Below are 21,046 nucleotides of genomic sequence, written 5' to 3'. Positions count from 1 at the left end.
TAGCTTTGTATGACGCTTTATAAAAGATGAAGCAAAAATAAAAGAATTCAAAGTAGCTTATCGCACAATCACGAGTTTATTGTCATCATTGCACATCGTCATCATTATTCTCATAACTGTCAATAATTCATTTACAGGTATCCGTTTGAGTGTCTCATCAAATTGCATGATGACAATAGAGACCATTATCGTTGCAATTTCATTACGATCATCAACATTACATATGCACATATACGAATAACACGTTCTCATACTTGCATGCATACGAAAATAATCTTGTTGATAGTCATACTTATTACAATTTGAAAAAAATCAAATCAACTATTATATGACAATCAAAAGGATAGATTCCACAATAAATGTGTTTTATAATGCATAGTTTTAAATTTGCTTTTTTTTTATTAAATATTATTAAGAAAGTTCAATATATGATATTATCAAAGTTTTAAATATTTTTACATATCTAGAATGCTAAATTTTAAAAATCTGTAAAAAATTGTCATAATCCTGTTTATTAAATTACATATATTATTACATTAAAAATTACATATTTTTTTTAAGTTTAAAATTTAAGGGCTAAGAAAATTTTTGACAAACAAAATAAATTAATTTTTCAAAAAAATTCAGATGCAATAAAACAAGTTGATTTCTCACAAAATAATAAATTTCTTATTTAATAATTATTTCTTAAAATTTAAATTTTTTACTTTAAATTTATTAAATAAATAAAAGAAATATAAATCATGAGAGATAATTTTCTTTTGAGATATTAAAATGTTCCTTTTTTTTGTCAATGAATCATGAAAAATTATCAATATTCAATATTAATTGTTTCTATAGTATATTCGAGAATTCTTCTATTATTTAAAGGTATTAGTGTTTACTGTTTTTCTAGACAAAATATGAAAAGAAGCACTATACTGTGAGCCATATGGTCAGTACTTACGACTGCAACCGGTACTATCCTCCGGTTTGACTAAATCGATAGAAGTGATTTCTCTAACCACAATAAGGACAACCGCAAATAGATCAATATATATCGCTACACATATGTGCGTGTACTTGTATTAATGTTCTTGTGTACATATAAGAAATCCATGCATATTAACTTTACAAGCTTTCCGTTAGACATTAAGAAAACATTCGTAGATTGCGATAAAAAAAAATTAAAATGTCTTTTTTATTTACATGCATATAGAACATTCAATGTAATTATATTATTTTCATTATTAGTAAACCAATTAAAATTTTTTATCATATCTTCAAATTGAAATATGTAAATTTTTTTATGTAAATATGTTCTTTTTCATTTTTCCACAATCATATCTTCACATCTTCTCATGTATAATTATATATATATATTTCTTTTATTTTTGAATTTACAAAATTAATTCCAAATATTTAATTAATCTGAGAAACAATGAGAATTAAAAATAAGTAAAAAACAAAAAATATGGAAAAAAAATTAAATGTCACTAATCACATTGAAGATCATATTGTTTCTCTCATATTAGAATTACGAATATATATATTTCTCTTTGAGCAAATGGAATGAACTTTAGTTGATTTTTTATCCTTAATTTCGTATTACAATGATAAGCAATATTTTATAATGAAATTGAAATCTTAATATAATATAATAAAATATTAATATTTGAAAAATTTTGATATCAATAATTATTTTAATATATTATTTCATTATAACATTTAAAATAAAAAAATTTTTAATTTTTAATTTTAAATTATCGAACATATATATGTCTCTAGCGTAAGGATAACGATATTATCCAATAAGAAAGTATAATCGATTCGGTAATATTACTTAAAAAAAAGAAAAAAAATAAAATAGTCATTTTATGTGTACCATCATAAGAAATAAAATATAAATCTCGATTGATGAGATTAAGGATTATCTCACAGATTTATATTAAAAGCACAGCTTTGCTTGGCTTACAGGTTGGTGATCGGGTCTAAGAGGGAAGGAGAGGGGAGATAGAGAGTATAGAAAGAAAGGAAGGGTGACTGCATTTAGAGGCCAGGGTATTAAGGCACATATGTGCAGGGGTTTTGAGGTAAGAGAGAAAAAATACAACGAAAAAGAGAGAAAGAGAGAAAAGAAAAACTGGTTGGTGTCCGGCTCTATATGTTATGATTGGGAGTGAAAAGACGGGAAGATGCTCGAGATTCAGCAAACCGAATTTTTAAGAGAGGGAGAAGCCTGCAACCCTCCTATCGACTTACTACATCCTGATTCGACCGGAACTTCCGTTTCCGAGCGGAAGTCCGCTGAAAGAAGCGTCTCCTTCAATCGAGACGTCCACGTCAAGAGGATCGGTGAGTCCAGGCAATCACACCATATAAAAAAGAATAAATAGCATTGAGACAATAATGCAAATACGAAACGAGTTGGTTTAACATTGCTTGATTTTCGCTGTCTCTTTTGTTTTTTTATAAATATTTAAAAATATGTATTTATATGCGTAGTATGTACAATATATAACACGAGTAATATCACAAGAAGTCTGAAATGATTCAGAAGTAAAAGAATACACATTCATTTCTTTTGTTTATAATATATGCTGTTATATTATCTATGATACCATATTTTTAATTTAGCCAATATATATATACTTATTTTTATGAATATATTAAAATATCAATCAATCTAACTTATATTTCATCCGAAATTTCTTATTACTCGTAAAATATATATACTACTATTCTAAAGCACTGGATAAATATTTATTTTTAAGAGACATCACATATTGTATTTTAATTATAAAAGCTAATTTTAATTATTTATTATATTTTAATTATAAAACTAATTATAGACAACTAATTATCATTTGTATGAAAAGATAATAAATAATGGTTTTAATTAATCATTTTAATAAATAATGATTAAAATTAATCATTAATTTATCGTTCACTTATATACTTTGATAATATTTAAATAGTGTTGTAACAAATTAATATAATGTATTCAGATATTTACAAATGATATATATTATATTCAAGATTGAATATTTTAATTTATTTTTGTTTCTTTTCTTTTGTTTCTTATTTATTATTATGAAACTATAAGAAAAAGTATAATTAAAATAATATTTAATAAGAAATATGTGACAATAAATCGATCTATTAATTGTTTATAGTATCCTTGGTTTCATTTTATTTTTTAAAATTTCACTTTTGAAAGATTTATTTGAAAATAAATTTGAAAATTGATTTTTTTATTTTTTAAAATTAATCCAATTGAAATTGAAAAAAATCAAAAAAAAATTTGATTATTTATAATTTATTAAAGTGACTTCAAAAAGGAAAAAATGCAAAAAAAAAATTAAATTATCAAATTAATTTTGTTTCATAAAATATTTTATCAAAAAAATTTTTATGTTTTACAATATTATGTAATTTAATTCTTATTTCTAAAATATTTTATTTATTTTTATTAATTAATATTACAATTTTTATTAAGAATTACAATTAAAAATATAAATAAAAATATAAAAATTATTATATTTAATAAGTAATAAGTAATTATATATTTTATATACTTACAACAGATCTATTAAAATATATTATATACAATTATGAGATAAAATAGATATATTGCGATAATTGATATTAGTTACAAAGAATATAATTTATATGTCTAAAATAAAACAAGAAAACGAAATTATATTATGATATAAAAGCGAAATATCAAGCATCGTTACATTGACTCAGAATATATTCTACCTAATTTATGTATATCTAATTATTTCAAGCTCAAGTTTTTTCGGTTTTGATATATAACATATTTAATCAAGAGTTCGCTAACTAACGGCACGAATAATTGTGTGATTCCGTGATTTATTTCCAGATGATCCTCTTTTTTATAATCATTAATGTTTCAGTAATGCCATTAATTGTAATATCTTAAATACTCTGATTTCATAACAATATTTATTTTTCTTTTTTTATATATTTATTTTATATATTTATATTTAGGAATATATTTCTATATTCTATACGTAATTCTAATAATAATTAATAAAAAATAAGTAAATCGAACATAATTTTACTCGACTGAATTTTAATTATTCATTTGTCTCCTATTATTATTGTTGTTATTGTTATTATTATTGTTATTATTATTGTTATTATTATTATTATTACATACATACATATATATGGGTTCGTAATATGGTAACGGTGTGTACGCGCTGGACTCAACCATTCCTCTATTATCATCAGCTATTAATTATTAATTACATTAATAATTTCTTTATTTCTTTTCTCATTCTATTCTATCCGAATGTATCGTGTGAATCGGTAATACATCAGTATGCACTTGTAACCGATTTCCGCATGTTTGAACTATAACCTTTATATTATATGTGTACAGTATCTATATATATACTTTTTTATGTCGTGTCTATATATATATATATTAATTATGGTAATATAATTTCAGCAACTGCTTATTATATTTTTTAATGCACGTGTAAAGCATGTCAGACTAACAAAGAAATATAAGTAATTCAAATAATTCAACATTTTAAATGTTTTTAACACTTCGTTCATATACAAACGAAAATAATTTATGTAAAATGTAACAATGTTATATTCTTTAAGTAAATAAATTCGAAATTATTATTCTTATATTTTTATATTATAATATTATTATAAAGTCAATTAATAATTTTGTGAATTAATTATTTTTTTTTATATTCAAATATTTGTAATTTTATTAATATTAATTAAAAATGTTAATTATTAATATTAAAAATGAAAAAATTCATTTTGATTAATTCAATTTTAATCATTTTGTTTCTTTTTTTATTTTCTTTTTGAAATTAATTTAATTTTTCAATTTAATCTTGACAAACTTTACAAAAATATGAAAATGATTGGAAGCTTATGAAAGTAACAACAATTCAAAAATGGTGGATTTTATTTAAGTCAATTTTAACTTTTTTAAAAGATATAAAAGATGAAAAGAAGTTCATGTACATATACATGTATTCTGGCTTTTTTTTGTATATCATTGTTCAGTATAAATGCATCAGTATGCATAATTCTTTTTAGATTTGCATTTTTCATCGTTTTACTATTTTTTTTATTTTCTATGAATATTCACTAAATACTCTTTTTGATGTGAATTTTTATTAATTTTAAAAAATCGTCAAAAGTGTTAAGAATTTCGATTCTCATTAAGTACATGATAAAAATAGATTATACATTAAAAAAGATAAAATAGCAATAGATTTTGATCGTATGAACATTCAAAATAAGTGTAGAAGTGTAAGAACAGTCCGAATAATTATATTAATAATTAGTTTTAAAGAATTAAAATACATATTAGATTAAAGAAAAAAACTACATTGGAAAATTTTTTAATTTTATAAAATATTAATATATTTGTGAGACAAGCTTTGAAAATTAATTCTGAAGATCAAACCAAACGTAAAAATTGATATAAAAATATCGGTTAAAGTTTACTAAAAATTTAAATTATAAACCTTTAAAATTTTTATTAATAAGGAAAAGCAAAAATAGCAATATGACAGACATAGCTGTCATTTTTTCATTTCGTCTAAACTAAATTTAGATTGCTTATAATTTAATAAATAAACTTTAATTGATATATTTGGATACTTTTGGGTTTTATTTTTTTCTAGAATCTACTCTCTAAGGCTAATATATTAATGTTCTATTAACATATTTCTTACAATTTCAAGCAAAGAAAAATTTCCTGTTTCAAGAAAAAAAAGTTCTCTGCTTCTATAATAATCAATAAATTTATTATATTTCCTATCAAATTACGATAATTATCGAATATTTTACCTAAATAACTTTTATTTATCATTCTGAAAAAAAACTAAACGGTTATCGATTAATTGATCTCAAACTCAAAAATATTGCATTGAAAAATCAATAATTCAACAATTCAATAATATATTGATAGAATAATATTAGTTTTAGAGAATTAGCTATTAAATTAACTATCTAAAGATTCAGTTTATGTTTATATTATTTTATATTTACATCTGTTAGTTCTATGATCATCATCATTTGTATGCTGATAATAATTTCTCATGATTAGAGAATATATAAATAAAAACAGCTTGAAAAAATAAGCTATTATACTTTAATATCCTCAACGAACATTTTCTTTAATGATTTTGAAAATTTTCTTTTTTTCAGTTTTGTTCATTAGCTTCTTCTTTAATACTATCTATAATACATATTTAAATGTATCATATCATATCATAGATAAATATAATTAAAGTGATAAAAGTGATAAAAATAAATAGTTAGATAAATTAATAAGAAAAATTAATATTTTTGTCGAATATATTTAATAAAATTGAATAAAATTGAAAATAATATAATAAAAATATTGAAATATATCGTTTTAACAAATTTAGAAATTCTATACTAAAAATTTATAATCAATGTATTAGATCAAATTTATATATTTCATTAAATTATATTTTGAATTATATTTCATTTCATTATATTTTGAACATAATATAAACATTATTCCTAGTAGTTAATTAGAACTTCTAATATAACATATCATAATTAGATTATCAATTCATGTTTGAAATATAGTTATAAGCTAGATTAGAGTTCAGATTAGAGTATTTTATTATATTTAGAATTTTTATCCTTAATATTAGCTATTTAATATTAAAATTATAAAAAAGATTATATTAAAATTGAGATAATTAACACAATTTAAATAATCGAAACAATTTAATATATAATTAAATTTGATAATAATAGTGTGTCTGATTCTTAATGATATTTTTGATTAAATTCGCTTAAATTCTTCAAGGAAAATTAAATTTTTTTTTGAATATTATAAACCAAGACTAACCTAGGCAAATTAGATTTGCTTCTTTTGCAATAATTTCTTAATGACTTTACTCATCCTTTTGTTTATCATTTATCGTTATATTTATTTCTGTGTTAATTTATTTATACATTATATCAAAATTATATCAAAATACATATGCTATTTAATTTTCTTTAATTTTTAATCCTTTTCATGTTTATATATTCTTAAAATATAATTATTTTAAAAAATAAAATATATATTCTTCAAAATTTATATATTCTTTTTTTTTCTTTTTTATGTATTGTTAATTTACATTTTTTCAAATTATATCTAATAAAAGATATAAAAATATATATTATTAAAAATATTTAATAATATATAGTATTTTTCATTACAAAGAATTCTGATAATTTTAATCTTCTATATTATAATAGAATTATGGGAAGAAGCAAAACGAAATGGAATGATTTAATTTTGAATTGGAATGAAAAATTTTATCAAAAAAAATTTTATGAAAAATTTCAACAAAAATATTTTTCTACGAATAAAATTTTTCAAAAATATTAAAATATTTGTTTTACTAAAATGCTAAGATAAAAGAGAAAATACTTAAATACATATTATATGATAACAATTTATTTAACATTGTTGTGAATATTGATTTTTTAATGTTTTTCTCTGCTTTACTTTATTATTGAGATTAAAAATTTGTGATATTATTTGTGAGACATTTTTAAACAGTTGATTTTAATTTGTATTAAAGTGAAACGAAAAAATTGAAATAATTCTGTTTTCTTTACTTCGCATTCTGTCTCGCTTCTTATTTCGCTTTATTTAATATAAATTTAATTATTCATAACTTAATTAGTAAGTTTCAATCGATTTTTTTCTATATTTTCCATGTTTGTTTTAATTTCTAAAATCAATTCAAATAAATATTCTATACATTCTATATATTATATTTATATTATTATATTTTTGAAATTTAATATTTAAAATATTTTTAGAATTGAATGATATAAAAGATGTAAATTAAAAATTTATATATAAAAAAATTTCGAATTATATATAAAAATTCGAAAATTATTTATAATAAAGTAAAAATATTCAATATAAAATATTTCGTGATATTAATTAATGAAAAAAAAAAATAAAATTCTTAAAATGATCATTACTTTCTCAAAAAACTTAATATATATAGATTTATAGTATTAAAGCACAAAAGAAAAAAATAATAGATTTTAAAAAAACATAATAAATAAATTCTAAGACGATTTCATTCGAAATAAATGAAATGATTTTCGATATAATGGCCCATATACAAATTATAAACTTAATAAAACAAAAATTTATTTTTTTTTTATATAAAATATTTCCACATTATATATATATTCAATATTTATTCATATTCATTTATTCATATATATATTCATATTATTCATATATATTCAAAAATTCTGAATATCTTTTGTGAAACTATTTTTTACAAACGAAACATTGAATTTATTTATTTTATTATAATGATTTTGTATTTGTGTTTTTCTTATCTTATGCATTCAATATTATTATCTTTTTCTTCGAGAATATTATTTCTTTATATCGGAAAATTTAAAAAATTTTCAGCAGAAAATAAATCTTATTTATTAATTATTTTCTATTTATTTAATTTTTTACTTTTTTTACTATTTGAAATATTTTTTTACTTTTTATTTGAAATTCTTTCAATTGAAGATTTCTTTTTTCCAAACTTTTTCTTTTATTAATATTTTTAGGAAATAATAAATAATAGGTGTCTGGATTAAACTAGATATATGTATGATGCGTTTATTCTATAAAAAAATTCTATAAAAAATCGGGCCATTTAATTAAAAAATCAAAGAATTATTATTCATTTGTTTTTTTTCAATAACTATACAATAATATCATATATCATATCGTATAATATTATATAATGTGAATGTTATATTAATGCATTACATTCCAAAATTTCATTATTTTGATAAAATTTTATTAAATTTAGTTAAAAAAAATAAGTTAAGAGATAAGTTAAGAGATATATAAAAAGTTTTCGAAGATATTTTATATTTTGTATGTAATATACAATATGAGGTAAATAATTAAAAATTAAAATGTTTTATAACTTTTATGATAATCGAATCATTTGGCATTCAAAGCTATCTGATTAAGAATTATCATATAAAATTTTTTGATAATTGGGTTGTTGAAGTAAGAATTGATACAGATTTGAAATATTTTAATTTAAAAAACCTTTCCAGTTTGATGTGTTTTACTTCTGATAATTATTCTAGAATAAATATGTATTTTCTATTATTTTAATTAAATTGTTTATATTATTGAGTTGAGATAAAGATTATATGTATATGTTATATATAATGTATGTTATATATAATGTAATATATTTGTTTGAAAACGTTATAAAAATTATTACAAATTAATAAAAATTTTTATAGATTAAAAAAGAATATGAAAATTAGTATACAATTGAAATTTATATTACACAAAATGAGACGAAAGTGGAGTGAATTGATAATGTGAGAAAGAAAGAAGATTGTTTCATCTAATTTTAATTTACATTAAATATTAATTACTTATAATTTCATATTATAAATTAATAAATCGATATTTTTATTATATTATATTTTATTATATTAATTTTATATTCATTTTAGCTTTAAAATCGATTCTCTAAAAGTGTTCTACAAATATATTAATATCTGTAATACAATTTTAATTAAAAACATATTTTTATTTACTATGTAAATAATAAATTTTAAATTTTGAATTTATCGATTTTCTAATAAAATATATAAACAAAAAAATATTTTAGTAAAACGAAAATTAATTAAAATGAATTAGATATAATAACATCTCGATAACTGCGATTAAACTGCGATTATCCGGAGATTTCAATCATTCATGCCGGTTATTTAATAATAATTTAATAATAAATTATATTTAATATTAAATTTATATTTTTTTTGAATTTTTATTTTTTTATTAAATTTCTCTCTGTCAATTATTTGTCATTTTTTTTGTAAATAATTATTATAACTAATATATATTAAATTTAATTGTAAATGAACGTAAATATAACTTGTAAAAAAAAACAATTTGTGTAATTATATATTCATTTTTAATTATTGTTTTCGATTTAAGTCGATTAATTGAAATCCTACTGTATTTTTTTTGCAGCGATGTGATATATTACAATAATCTTCTAATATTTTTATTTTAACCTATAATATTTTATATTTATTCAATTTTATTTGTGACTATTAATTTAAAAAAGAAAAATAAATAAGAAATGAAATATAACAGTTTTGTTTAAGATTGTATAATATTTTGATTTATCCCATTTTAAATCTCTATTAACAATTATTATCTAATTATGTTATAAAAATTTTTAATTTAAATTTTATTTCAATTTCATTATTTTAAAATTATTAGAAAAAATTATATAAAAACATTCATTATTTTATTCGTTTGTTATTAATATATAATTTTTAGGTTTAAAAATCTTTAATTAGTAATAAATAGTTTGTAAATTAATTTTTATGAAATATGGGAGAAGAATATATATATACACACACGTATTGTTAAGATGTACATATGTATTTTTTATATTTAACATATATATAAAATATATCATATATCATATTTATAACTATCACGAATTTTTAAACACTTTGTTCTGATAAATAATTTCTAAAAAGATTTTCGATAAAATATATGAAATTATTTTGATGTTTTTAAATGACATAATATTTTCAATTTCATATTATAATTTTATAATATTAAGACAATTTATATACCAATAATTCTATATACCAATCTATGTACCACTGTATTCAACAATTTAGTATATTATGATCTTAAAATCATCTTGACCCTTGAAATTTTAGCTGTTCTATAAAATCATAGGCTATAAATCCAGTATTCTTTGTAATTAAAAAAAAACATAACATAATAATATATATGAAGATATATATTATATAATAATAATATAACATGAAGATATATTCTTTTTTATATATTGTTCATATTTCGTATATAAAATAATTTCATGCATATATAAGAATATATATAGCATATATATAGTATAATTTCAGCATAGTTTTCTATTTTTCCCAGTTAAATCAAAAATCGAAAGTCAAGATTATGATATATAATAAAGTATTGAATTTGAATTTACTTATTAAAATGATATGTTATTTAAAAATGATTATATCATTTAAAAACGTCAAAATATTTTCTTGATATTTTATTGAAAACCAATTTTTTAAAAATTGTTTATACGATAGCTTATAATTGTACTGATTAATTTTTATTTAAAATTTTTTTTCTTTCACTATTAGAAAAATTTTAAATCTCTGATATATTTTAATAAAAAATAAATATATCTTAATAAAAAATAAGATTTACAATACAATATCAATATCAAAAATTTATAATATCAAAAAATTATAATTATTTAATTTACTAATATATAATCGTAATCAATATTTTTTTTTTCGATTAATATAAGTATTATTATTTTATATAAATATCATAAGTATCGATATAAGTATCGATCATAAGTATCGATATAAATCAACGTTATCGAGACAATGCATATTAATTTTTCTATTTCGATTAACTGTAGCTATTACAGTCAAAATAAAGCATATTATAATATTTTCATGAAGTTTTGCATAAGTCTATGTGAATGAAAAATTCATAAAAAAAACTGTGATCATGATATTAGTTAAAAGATTGAGTCAAATGAATCAACAGTGCTCATGTTCCAATAAAAATTCAAATTCAATCATCTTCAATTTAAATTTATTATATTTTGTATATATTTGATTTGATTATAACTATGATTTTATTCATAGTTTTACAAGAAATTTATTTTTAATTTCTTATTATTTTTATCAAAAAAACAGAAAGAATTATATTCAATAATTATGAATTATATAATTATAATTCAAACTAGATGTAAATAATATAATTTTAAATATATTTTAATAATAATTTTAATAATATTTTAATTATAATTATTCAGATAATATTTTAAAATCACTTTTAGATATCATTTTTAAATAGTAACTATTAATAATATTAATGTCAAATAATTATAGTTTATTTGAATGAAATATTTTCTCATGTAAATATTATTTCATTAAATTTAGTATTTTAATATAAATATTTCCTGAATCTATTTTTTTAGTAGCAAGAAATAAAATTTTTTTCATTCCAGAATGAGAGATTATTATTTTATTTGAATTTCAAATAAAAAATTATTTGAAAATAACGGTATAAAAATATAGGTATAAAAATTTGGCATAAATTATATAAATTATTTTATATTTATATATTATTATATATTTATATATTATATATTTATATTTATAATTATATAAATTATTTTAATTACATAAAATATATTCATTTATAATTTTTCATTTATAATTTTAAATTTAAAAATTTATAAATTTTAATTTTTCTTTTTAACTTTATTGCATATCTTCAAAATATATTTATATCTTGAAAATATTATTATATAATAGAATTCATAAGAATACATAATTCATTGATATATTCATATATTAGTTTTAAATGCTAATGTTTAATCTTGACAATCTTCCTAATAATAATTAAAAATGCTTTATTTATTTAGTCTATATTTTAGAAATGAAATAATTAAAATAAAAAGATAAATTTTTTGAAAAATTACTTTATAATATTTTATAATATTTTTGATAATGTCTTAATTATTGAATCTGGATAAAATCTGATCGCTACAGATTTGAAATATATCTTATCAAAAATATGAAAAATTATGTTGGTAGCTTCAATAATGTATGTAATTTTTATCAAACTTACATCCAATTCGCTCTGTACTTTATCTATAATTCTTCCAATTTGTAATTTCATTCTATCAATGATTTTTTCCTCTATTTTCTCGATTCGTTTAAATCGACATACTTGATTGCATATTGAAGAAAGTTGAGATAAACCACGAACTGAAACAAAAAAGTCTGAGTATTTAATGAATTGATATCAGTACATGTTCGAAGAAATTATGATATCAGTACATGTTCGTAAAAAAATGAGGATGAAATTGATATTAATGTATGTAACTTTAGATATTCAGGAAAAAAAAAAGATATAAATGAGACAACTTATGAATACAAGATTAATAATAGTAACATATCATAATAACCATAGAGAAAGAAGAATCTACATTAAAGTAAATTTATTTTATTCAATTTTAAAGATATATTAAAAATTTTTAATTAGTTTTAGTTTGATAATCTTTTGAATTGTATAAAAATAAAATAATAAATATGGATATGATATCATCTCAAATTATTTTTTGTTTATTTCTGTAGCTTTTATTTTTTATCTGGCATAAATTATTATATATTATTATAAGATATCAATATATTACAGAATATATTCAAAATTTCAATTTATTACAACATTAACAATTAATAATAATAATAATAATATCGAAAAATAATTGTTAATCAAAAAAGTTACAAATGTTAAAGTCTTAAATTTTAGTAGATACAAACATAATATAATATTAAGAGTTGGCTTATCATGCAAATTAAACGAAAAAAACAAAACTCGTTTGCAATTTACTTAGATTATATCTAATTTATTTATATTATATATTAATATATTATGTCTAGTAAAAATATTGAACGATACATTGTATGATGTTATATTTATTAATCTCCGGGCGCATTGATGGCTTTTTACTTGGATCGTATTTTTAAATTGCTTTACTAGTCAATTTATCATCGATCTCCTGCTGTCTATACTTTCATTATGATTTATTGCGCAAGTATTGTATTTATCATAATGAAAACATACGAATATACGAAAATATACGAAAACATAAGATATAATATACATATTTCGGCGATGATTTATATCATCCAATTCGAATTACTGATCGAACATTTTATCGATATATATCTTCTTTTTTTTTTCTGAAAATTTTTCTAAATAGAAAGAAATAATTTTAAATTAATAAAAGAATTTTAATTAATTAATTAATTTAATTTTGAATTAAATTTTAAATTATTATTTATCAGATATTATAACTTTGAAATAATTTATTTATTTATTAAATATTAAATATTAATTTTGGAAGGATTAAAAAGATAATCTTTCTTATAATTGCTCAAAATTAAATTTTTAGTTTTCATAAATTTGTAAAAAATTATTTTGAAATCATTTAATAAACAGTTTCATTACACATTTACATTAAAAATTTGCATAATTTTTTAAAAAATTAATTTAAATTAATTTATTTAATTTATCAGTGAATTATATATAATCTAATTCATATATTTAATTTATAATATTAACAATCAATTCGATAATAATCATTTATATTATCAATATTGTCAATTTTACAATTTTATAATAACAATGATAATAAAAAATTTGATTTAATTGCAAATTAATATTAAAACTTTTTTTCATGATGTATTATTGATGATATTTTCATTAATCAATTCGATAAAGACTATAAAAAATTATTTGCACGTAGCCAAAATGACGATACAGAGATATTATTTAATTTTTAATTATAAATATGTACCTAATCTAAGAATTCGATATTTCTATGAGAAATATCATAATTAAATAATGAAACAAATTTCTCTTCTGGAGTTGACTTGTTTTATATCAAGAATTTAGATATTTATATTAGTAATAATGTGATGAAAACGATATAATTATATTCTAAAAAAATATTATAAATAATATAAATAATTTTTAAATTGAAAAAATATTGACGATAGCTATAGTTAGTAAAGACAATTTATTCGTGATGGATTTATTATTTATTAGGTGTGCAAATAAATTACTTCCCATTTGTAATACCATCTGAAGAGTCGCGATGACTGTTTTCCAATCCTATGCAATAATTTCAAGCAATATGGCCTGCGAGAAGCATCATTGTCGTCACTGCTTACTTTTTGCATTCCAGCTTAGGGAATCAGCTATTGAAGCTATTTGTACGGCACTGGGAGAGAATACTGTATCTTATAGAACGTACAAAACGTGATACCAAAGATTTAAAGCCGGAAATTTTAATTTGAAAGACGACGATCATTCAGATACCGAGAAAATTTGACGGTAAATTAGAGAAATTGCTCAACCAAAATCTGATCCAGATGTAAAAAGAATTGACAAAAAGATTGGAAGATTAGAAGAGATATTCATCGATAGCAATATCTATTCGAAACAATTGGATAAAATTCAGAAATTAAAGTAATAGATCCTACATAAATTAAGCAAAATGAATAAGAAAAACCGACTCGAGATTTCTGCCTTTAACAACAGCAAAAGGAAAAGTTTTTTGTACAAAATTGTTATTAACAATGAAAAATGGGTTCTATATGACAATCCGAAATAACATAAATCATGGATTAATCCCGTGAAACCGTCGAATTCAGAGGCAAAACCGAATTTGTATTGCAAAAAAATTTTGCTGTCTATATGATAAGATTTCCAAGGAATCATCCATGAATTTTCATATAGAAGGATAATAATTGCCGAATATTATTAAAATCAATTAATGAATTTATACAAGATATATATTATATCATAGAGCAGAAATGACCATTTATTGGACAAGGAACAGAACACGTATTAGACATGCAAGTCTGATTTGTGAAGTGGTTATCGTTGTTATATCTCCGATTCGATGTTAATGAGGATCTGGAAAATATTATTAAATTATATCCGCTCGTTTTAAAAAAATTATTGCTAAACTGAAAATGCTGAAGCTATTGAAAATAAAATTCAAGTTGTCTGATCACTTCAAAAGTCACTTCTGGTTTTGTCCTTATTAAAAGTCATTATCAGATATATCAACATCCCTATTTTTTATAAAGTTTGACTAAACATCGTCATTTTTAACTCTGTTGTTCAAAAATTAATTTGTTTAAGACCATAACATGTCTCGTACGTAATAAAATTGGTCAATCAAGATATCGTTTTCATTTTACGAAATTTCGATTTTGAAACAATAGTAAGTTTTATCGAGATCCATCATATCAAAATATTGAACGAAACATTTTTTTGATTTGTTTCATTCACAAACTATAGCAAATAAAATGTTATTAATGTAAATAAATAATATCGTGAAATTATTTCTTTAATGTGCAGAATATCGACAAAGATATGATTTTTCATAAATAACAATCTTAATTTCTTTAGGATTTTATTTGTTGCTCATTCTATTGTTATCTAACTTAATTCTGTCGCATTTATTTCGAAGAACATATCGATTTCGATACACCTCACTGTGAACGTTTAATCAAAGATTTCTTATGAAAATAATTATATGGAATTCGTCGATTTGTTATCAGCATCGATATCTCAAGTTACGTTTCATCCGCAATATTCTCATCATTGGCAATTATTTCTTTGACTATGTATGATTTGTATAATTATTTTAATTTCTTGTATACAATTTATTCTATGTGATTTCCTATTTCTTCTGGGTTGCGATGCTGGATTTTCCGATCGTGCTAACTCTGTTTTTGGCTGATGCAACAATTTCAAAGTTGCACATTTCCGGTTTAGAATCATCTTATAGAATGATCATTGAAAATCATGTTTTTATTCATCATTATTGATATTTTCATTCAGAAATCGTATGTAATTTACTATAATATTGTAATTTAATAATTTTCTAACTGCATTCAGATCCTATAATAATCATAATATATAATAAAATATCAGATCTTTGAAAGAACTTGAATGCTCTCAATACTCTATTAATATTTTTTATTTTGCTTTTATATTACAATTTTTTTTTGACATGAGGTTATTATTTAATATATAGATGCAAGTATTGATTACTCGAAGATAAACGACAAGTTCAGAAATCCATATCTCAAATGGCATTCTATTTTAAGAGGGTTTTAGGTTCGTTTTATTTGTTTATATCGATTTTTTAGTTCAACACGAATTATTTCCATCCAGAAGAAAGCATCTTATTTTTACGCTCTATCATCTTCTTTTAACGTGAGCATGATCAATCTATTCCTTCCTTTAAATAATTATTGAATTTCTTGTTATTTATATTTGTTGTGCATTTATAGATAATTTTACTTGTTTGTTTTTTTGCAAAAGCTTAAAATTTTTTAAATATTTTGAGAATTTACATGAATTTTATTGTAGAAAATAAACTTCACATCGCGAGAAATCATTTATAAAAATAATGAAGAAATTAACTTTTCTCTTTAATTGAATTTGAAATATTGGATAGAAATTATTTAAATTATTTTGAAATTTTTTATTACTTTTATAATTATTTGATTTAAAGAATGATAAAACATTTAATTTAGCTTTTAAATATTTCATATAAGCATAATTAATTATGATTCCACTATTAATAATAGCATTAGTTCTTGATATATTTATCAGATCAATCAACTGAAATATCTCATCCGTTTATGCCATAGTATCTAAATCTGATAGCTTTAATCCATAAAGGTAGTGTTATTATCTTTAAAATTTTCTCAAATAAAATACAGATCGCTTAATCTAACGGGTATCATCGTTCATCATTTCTTGTGACAAGACATTGTAAGCAAATTTTCATATTTTTTACAAACATCAATTTCATTTTCAAGTTAAGTATGAAAAAAATATTCATTGTATTGCATCTGTTTGAAATATTAATGTACATATTTGCCTAATATTTACGAACGAATTACGAACAAAGTATTCCGATTTATATTTAGCTTTAATCTTCGTTACCACATTTCATTATCTTCATTACTATATGATTTCATATAGTTCCATAATTCCTGAATATATCTTTTTTACATTTAAAAATTTTGATTTTCAAAATCCCGAGAAAAATTCATTCTAATAACACAATATATATATTTTAATATAATATATATATATAATATAATTATATTGTATATATTATATTATTATATTATATATATATATTATTATAATATACAATAATATTTATATATACAATAATACAAAGATTTTTTTTTAAATGACTGTACATAATTGCATTGATTAATCTTGATAGTATTGAAGAAATAATAAGCATAATAATCTTATATTTTTTTTTCTTTATCATCCTAATTTAACAATGCAGTTTTTCTCGTAGCTTATAATGTAAATGCTTTGTGATATAGTCCAAAAATGATATATCCTCAATCATGTTTAATTTTGCTTGAATTTTACAAATAAAATTAAATCAGATTTAATTTTTTTATTAGTTTATAATTATTCTTCAATGGTAGTTTCAAATTCGCATTTTCCATAATTTAATGCTTCATCCTATATTTTTATTTTTATTTTCTATCAAAGTTTCTATTTGAACACTACAAAAATTATAATTTTCTTTTTTATAATTTTTTTCAATTCTTACGTAGTATTCGTACCCAATAATACGCAATAATACTATTAGTTTATTAGTTTTGGTGGATAGCTAATAACTGAGTGCTTGTTAAATGCTCTTCGACAGATATCATAACAAATGATATACTTCTTAGGTGGACTATATAAGTGATTATATATGCAAAGTACGTGTCTATTAGAAAGCAAGGTCTCTCATAAAATCACAGCAAATAATCGTACCTAACGATCAAATGTGTATTAAAATGAAACTAATTATTGTATCAGTCAAACTACGTCCACAATAAAATCATTTTCTAGCAAATAAAGCTCACGCCTCAGAAAAATCCCTTCTTGGTTCAATTGGGAAGGTCATACTTTCCCGCGCCAATAATCAATAATATTGCGACCAGTGCCCGATTCGAAGAAATTTCTCTTTTGGATGATTTATATTCAAAAATCTCACGATAAACAGAAATCGGTGCATTTCTTGTATAGATTTTTTGAACTAGAGTAATGTTATTTTAATAATATTCTTTGAATTAGCCGCGTCTGGAATATATTACTGTTAAGATCGTTAAAATGTTGGTTTGAAATACGTCAGAAATATTCAATTGTAAGTGTCGTCTAAATTCTCAAAGATAGTCTTCTCAGATAATATCTTTCTTTGTTTAGATTTAATAGAGGTTCATGTGCGATAAAAACAAAAAGTTTTTTTATATGAAAAATTTTTTCGAATATAATTGTATAAATCTTGAATATAATGTGTATAAATAGGGGCTCATGAACACAATAGCTTGCTATTGTTGCAATTATCACTTCACAACGAATCTCGATTATATATTTAAGTCTAAAATTAATTGAGAATCTAAATATTCAAACATTATTGGAATATTTGAATCTTAATTAATTCATTATTTGAATATTTAAATTCGAAAATTCGTAGATGCAACAATAAAAATATTATAAATCAAAATGTACTCAAAGATATTTAAATTTTTAAATTATGTCTTATTTTTATACTTTTATAAATTTATAAAAATAATATCATCATAGATAAAATTTCTTTATCAAAAAAAAATCTTTATTTAAGAATATATTCATTTAACTTACTCTTTCAAATTCTAAAACCTATTTATTTTAAATATTATATAATGATATTTAATATAATGAGACTTTTTATCTTTTTTGTAGTTGTACATTTCTATTATAATAAAAAAAATAATTAACTCCATCAGTTTGCAATTTATATTCATACTTATTAATATACATAACGATTATCGATCAAATCTGATCGGAAAGGATAAATTCATACGTAGGCTCATAGTAATGATTAGATATTAATTAATTTATGCTCGTGATCGTTCGTAAAATTACTGTTCATGCGATAATCTATATCATCGACCATAGAACATTTATAGCGTTTACAGCCTTTGAAACAGTAAGTAGGTCAGCATCGCTGTGCGATCTTTGACCCGCCACGGTAAGATGCCACTTGCACTTCCGGCAATGCTTCTTCTATTATACCAGCGCGATATTCCCTCCATTCGAATATTTGCTATTCGAAGCATCTATCATGCCGCATATTTGCAATAGATTCATTTTCTTTTGCTGCAATTTTATATTATTATGGTAAATATCAAAATCAAATTGCGAATATAATTACTTCTTGCTAGATTGATATATAAAAAATAAGAAAATTAATTTGTTTAGTATAATATACAATATCATGATCATTAAATATAATATTTATACATAATATATTTATAATATAATATTTATACTATATTTACATATAGTATATCTAATGATTGATCATATTTTAATTTTTAAGGCAATAAAGTTATATTTAGATATTTTATATATTTTATATATTCAATTTGTTCTATATTCAATGTGCATTGTAGAGGTAATATTAATTATCGAAATATTATATTATATTTTGAATTTATTGAAATATTTGTTTAATTAATTTTTTAAATAATTTAATATTTTTATATTTTTCGTAAAATTCACCATAATTTTTAACAAAATTAACATTCGAATTTTATTTTGTAATTTCAAAATAACATTTATAATTATAATAATATTTGAATTTTTCTATTCAAATCTAATGCTTTAAAAAATTAAAGAAATAAATAAAAATTGTATGTAAAAAGTGTATTGAAAATATTTTTCAAAAAATTTTATTATGATATTCATTTACATAGTCATAATAATGTCAAATTTCATTTAATTTGATCGTGTAAAATAATATCCAATTGCTTGGCACATTCATTTTTCAGTTAATCGTTGTTTCATGAGAGTATACTCTATGCTGAGCTGTGATATAGAAAGATTCATAAAAACATCAGACTTTTAAAATCGAACGATATATATGAACTTTCTCAGACTTATATCGATCTACAGCTTTATTATTCGGAAATATGTATGTTTTGTCATATTATCTACATAATTACATAATTACGCTTGTATTAAATGTACTTTCGCTATTTTTTGAATAATTATAATTTATTATATTACATCGAGATCGTCCTTTTTCTTATAGGATATTAAATATAATTATATAAATTTTTCTATTTCCTTTTACCACATTTCTTGTGGATAAAGAAAATAGAAATTTATAATGAAAATGAATTATTAATTGCCATTAATTTCTTGGAATGGGCTTTGTTTATTATTTATGTTTGAACATGAATTAAATGTATACAATTGCATAAACCACGTGATAGCTGAGTATTTTTCCTGATAGAAATAATTATAGTAATTAATCTAATTAATCACTATTCTTTTGCGATTTACTTTAAGAGTGCA

General features: G+C 20.3%; 1 protein-coding gene across 9 annotated transcripts in view; it reads left to right on the top strand.

Annotated features, from left to right (window-relative positions):
- The window catches only part of LOC107995581 (uncharacterized), a 345,727-nt gene that overhangs the window by 179,838 nt on the left and 144,843 nt on the right, over window positions 1–21,046 (top strand). For all 9 annotated transcript variants that reach the window (XM_062075876.1, XM_062075878.1, XM_062075883.1 and 6 more), the window contains one exon: window positions 1,957–2,334. In XM_062075876.1, the coding sequence (XP_061931860.1) occupies window positions 2,175–2,334 (160 nt within the window). In that variant the 5' untranslated portion in view covers window positions 1,957–2,174. The remainder of the gene's footprint in view (window positions 1–1,956; window positions 2,335–21,046) is intronic.

This window comes from Apis cerana, linkage group LG6, assembly GCF_029169275.1.
Source record: "Apis cerana isolate GH-2021 linkage group LG6, AcerK_1.0, whole genome shotgun sequence".
In the NCBI taxonomy this organism is placed as follows: Eukaryota; Metazoa; Arthropoda; class Insecta; order Hymenoptera; family Apidae; genus Apis; species Apis cerana.
Note: the sequence above shows the minus strand (reverse complement) of the source record. Positions and strands in the feature narration are given on the sequence as shown.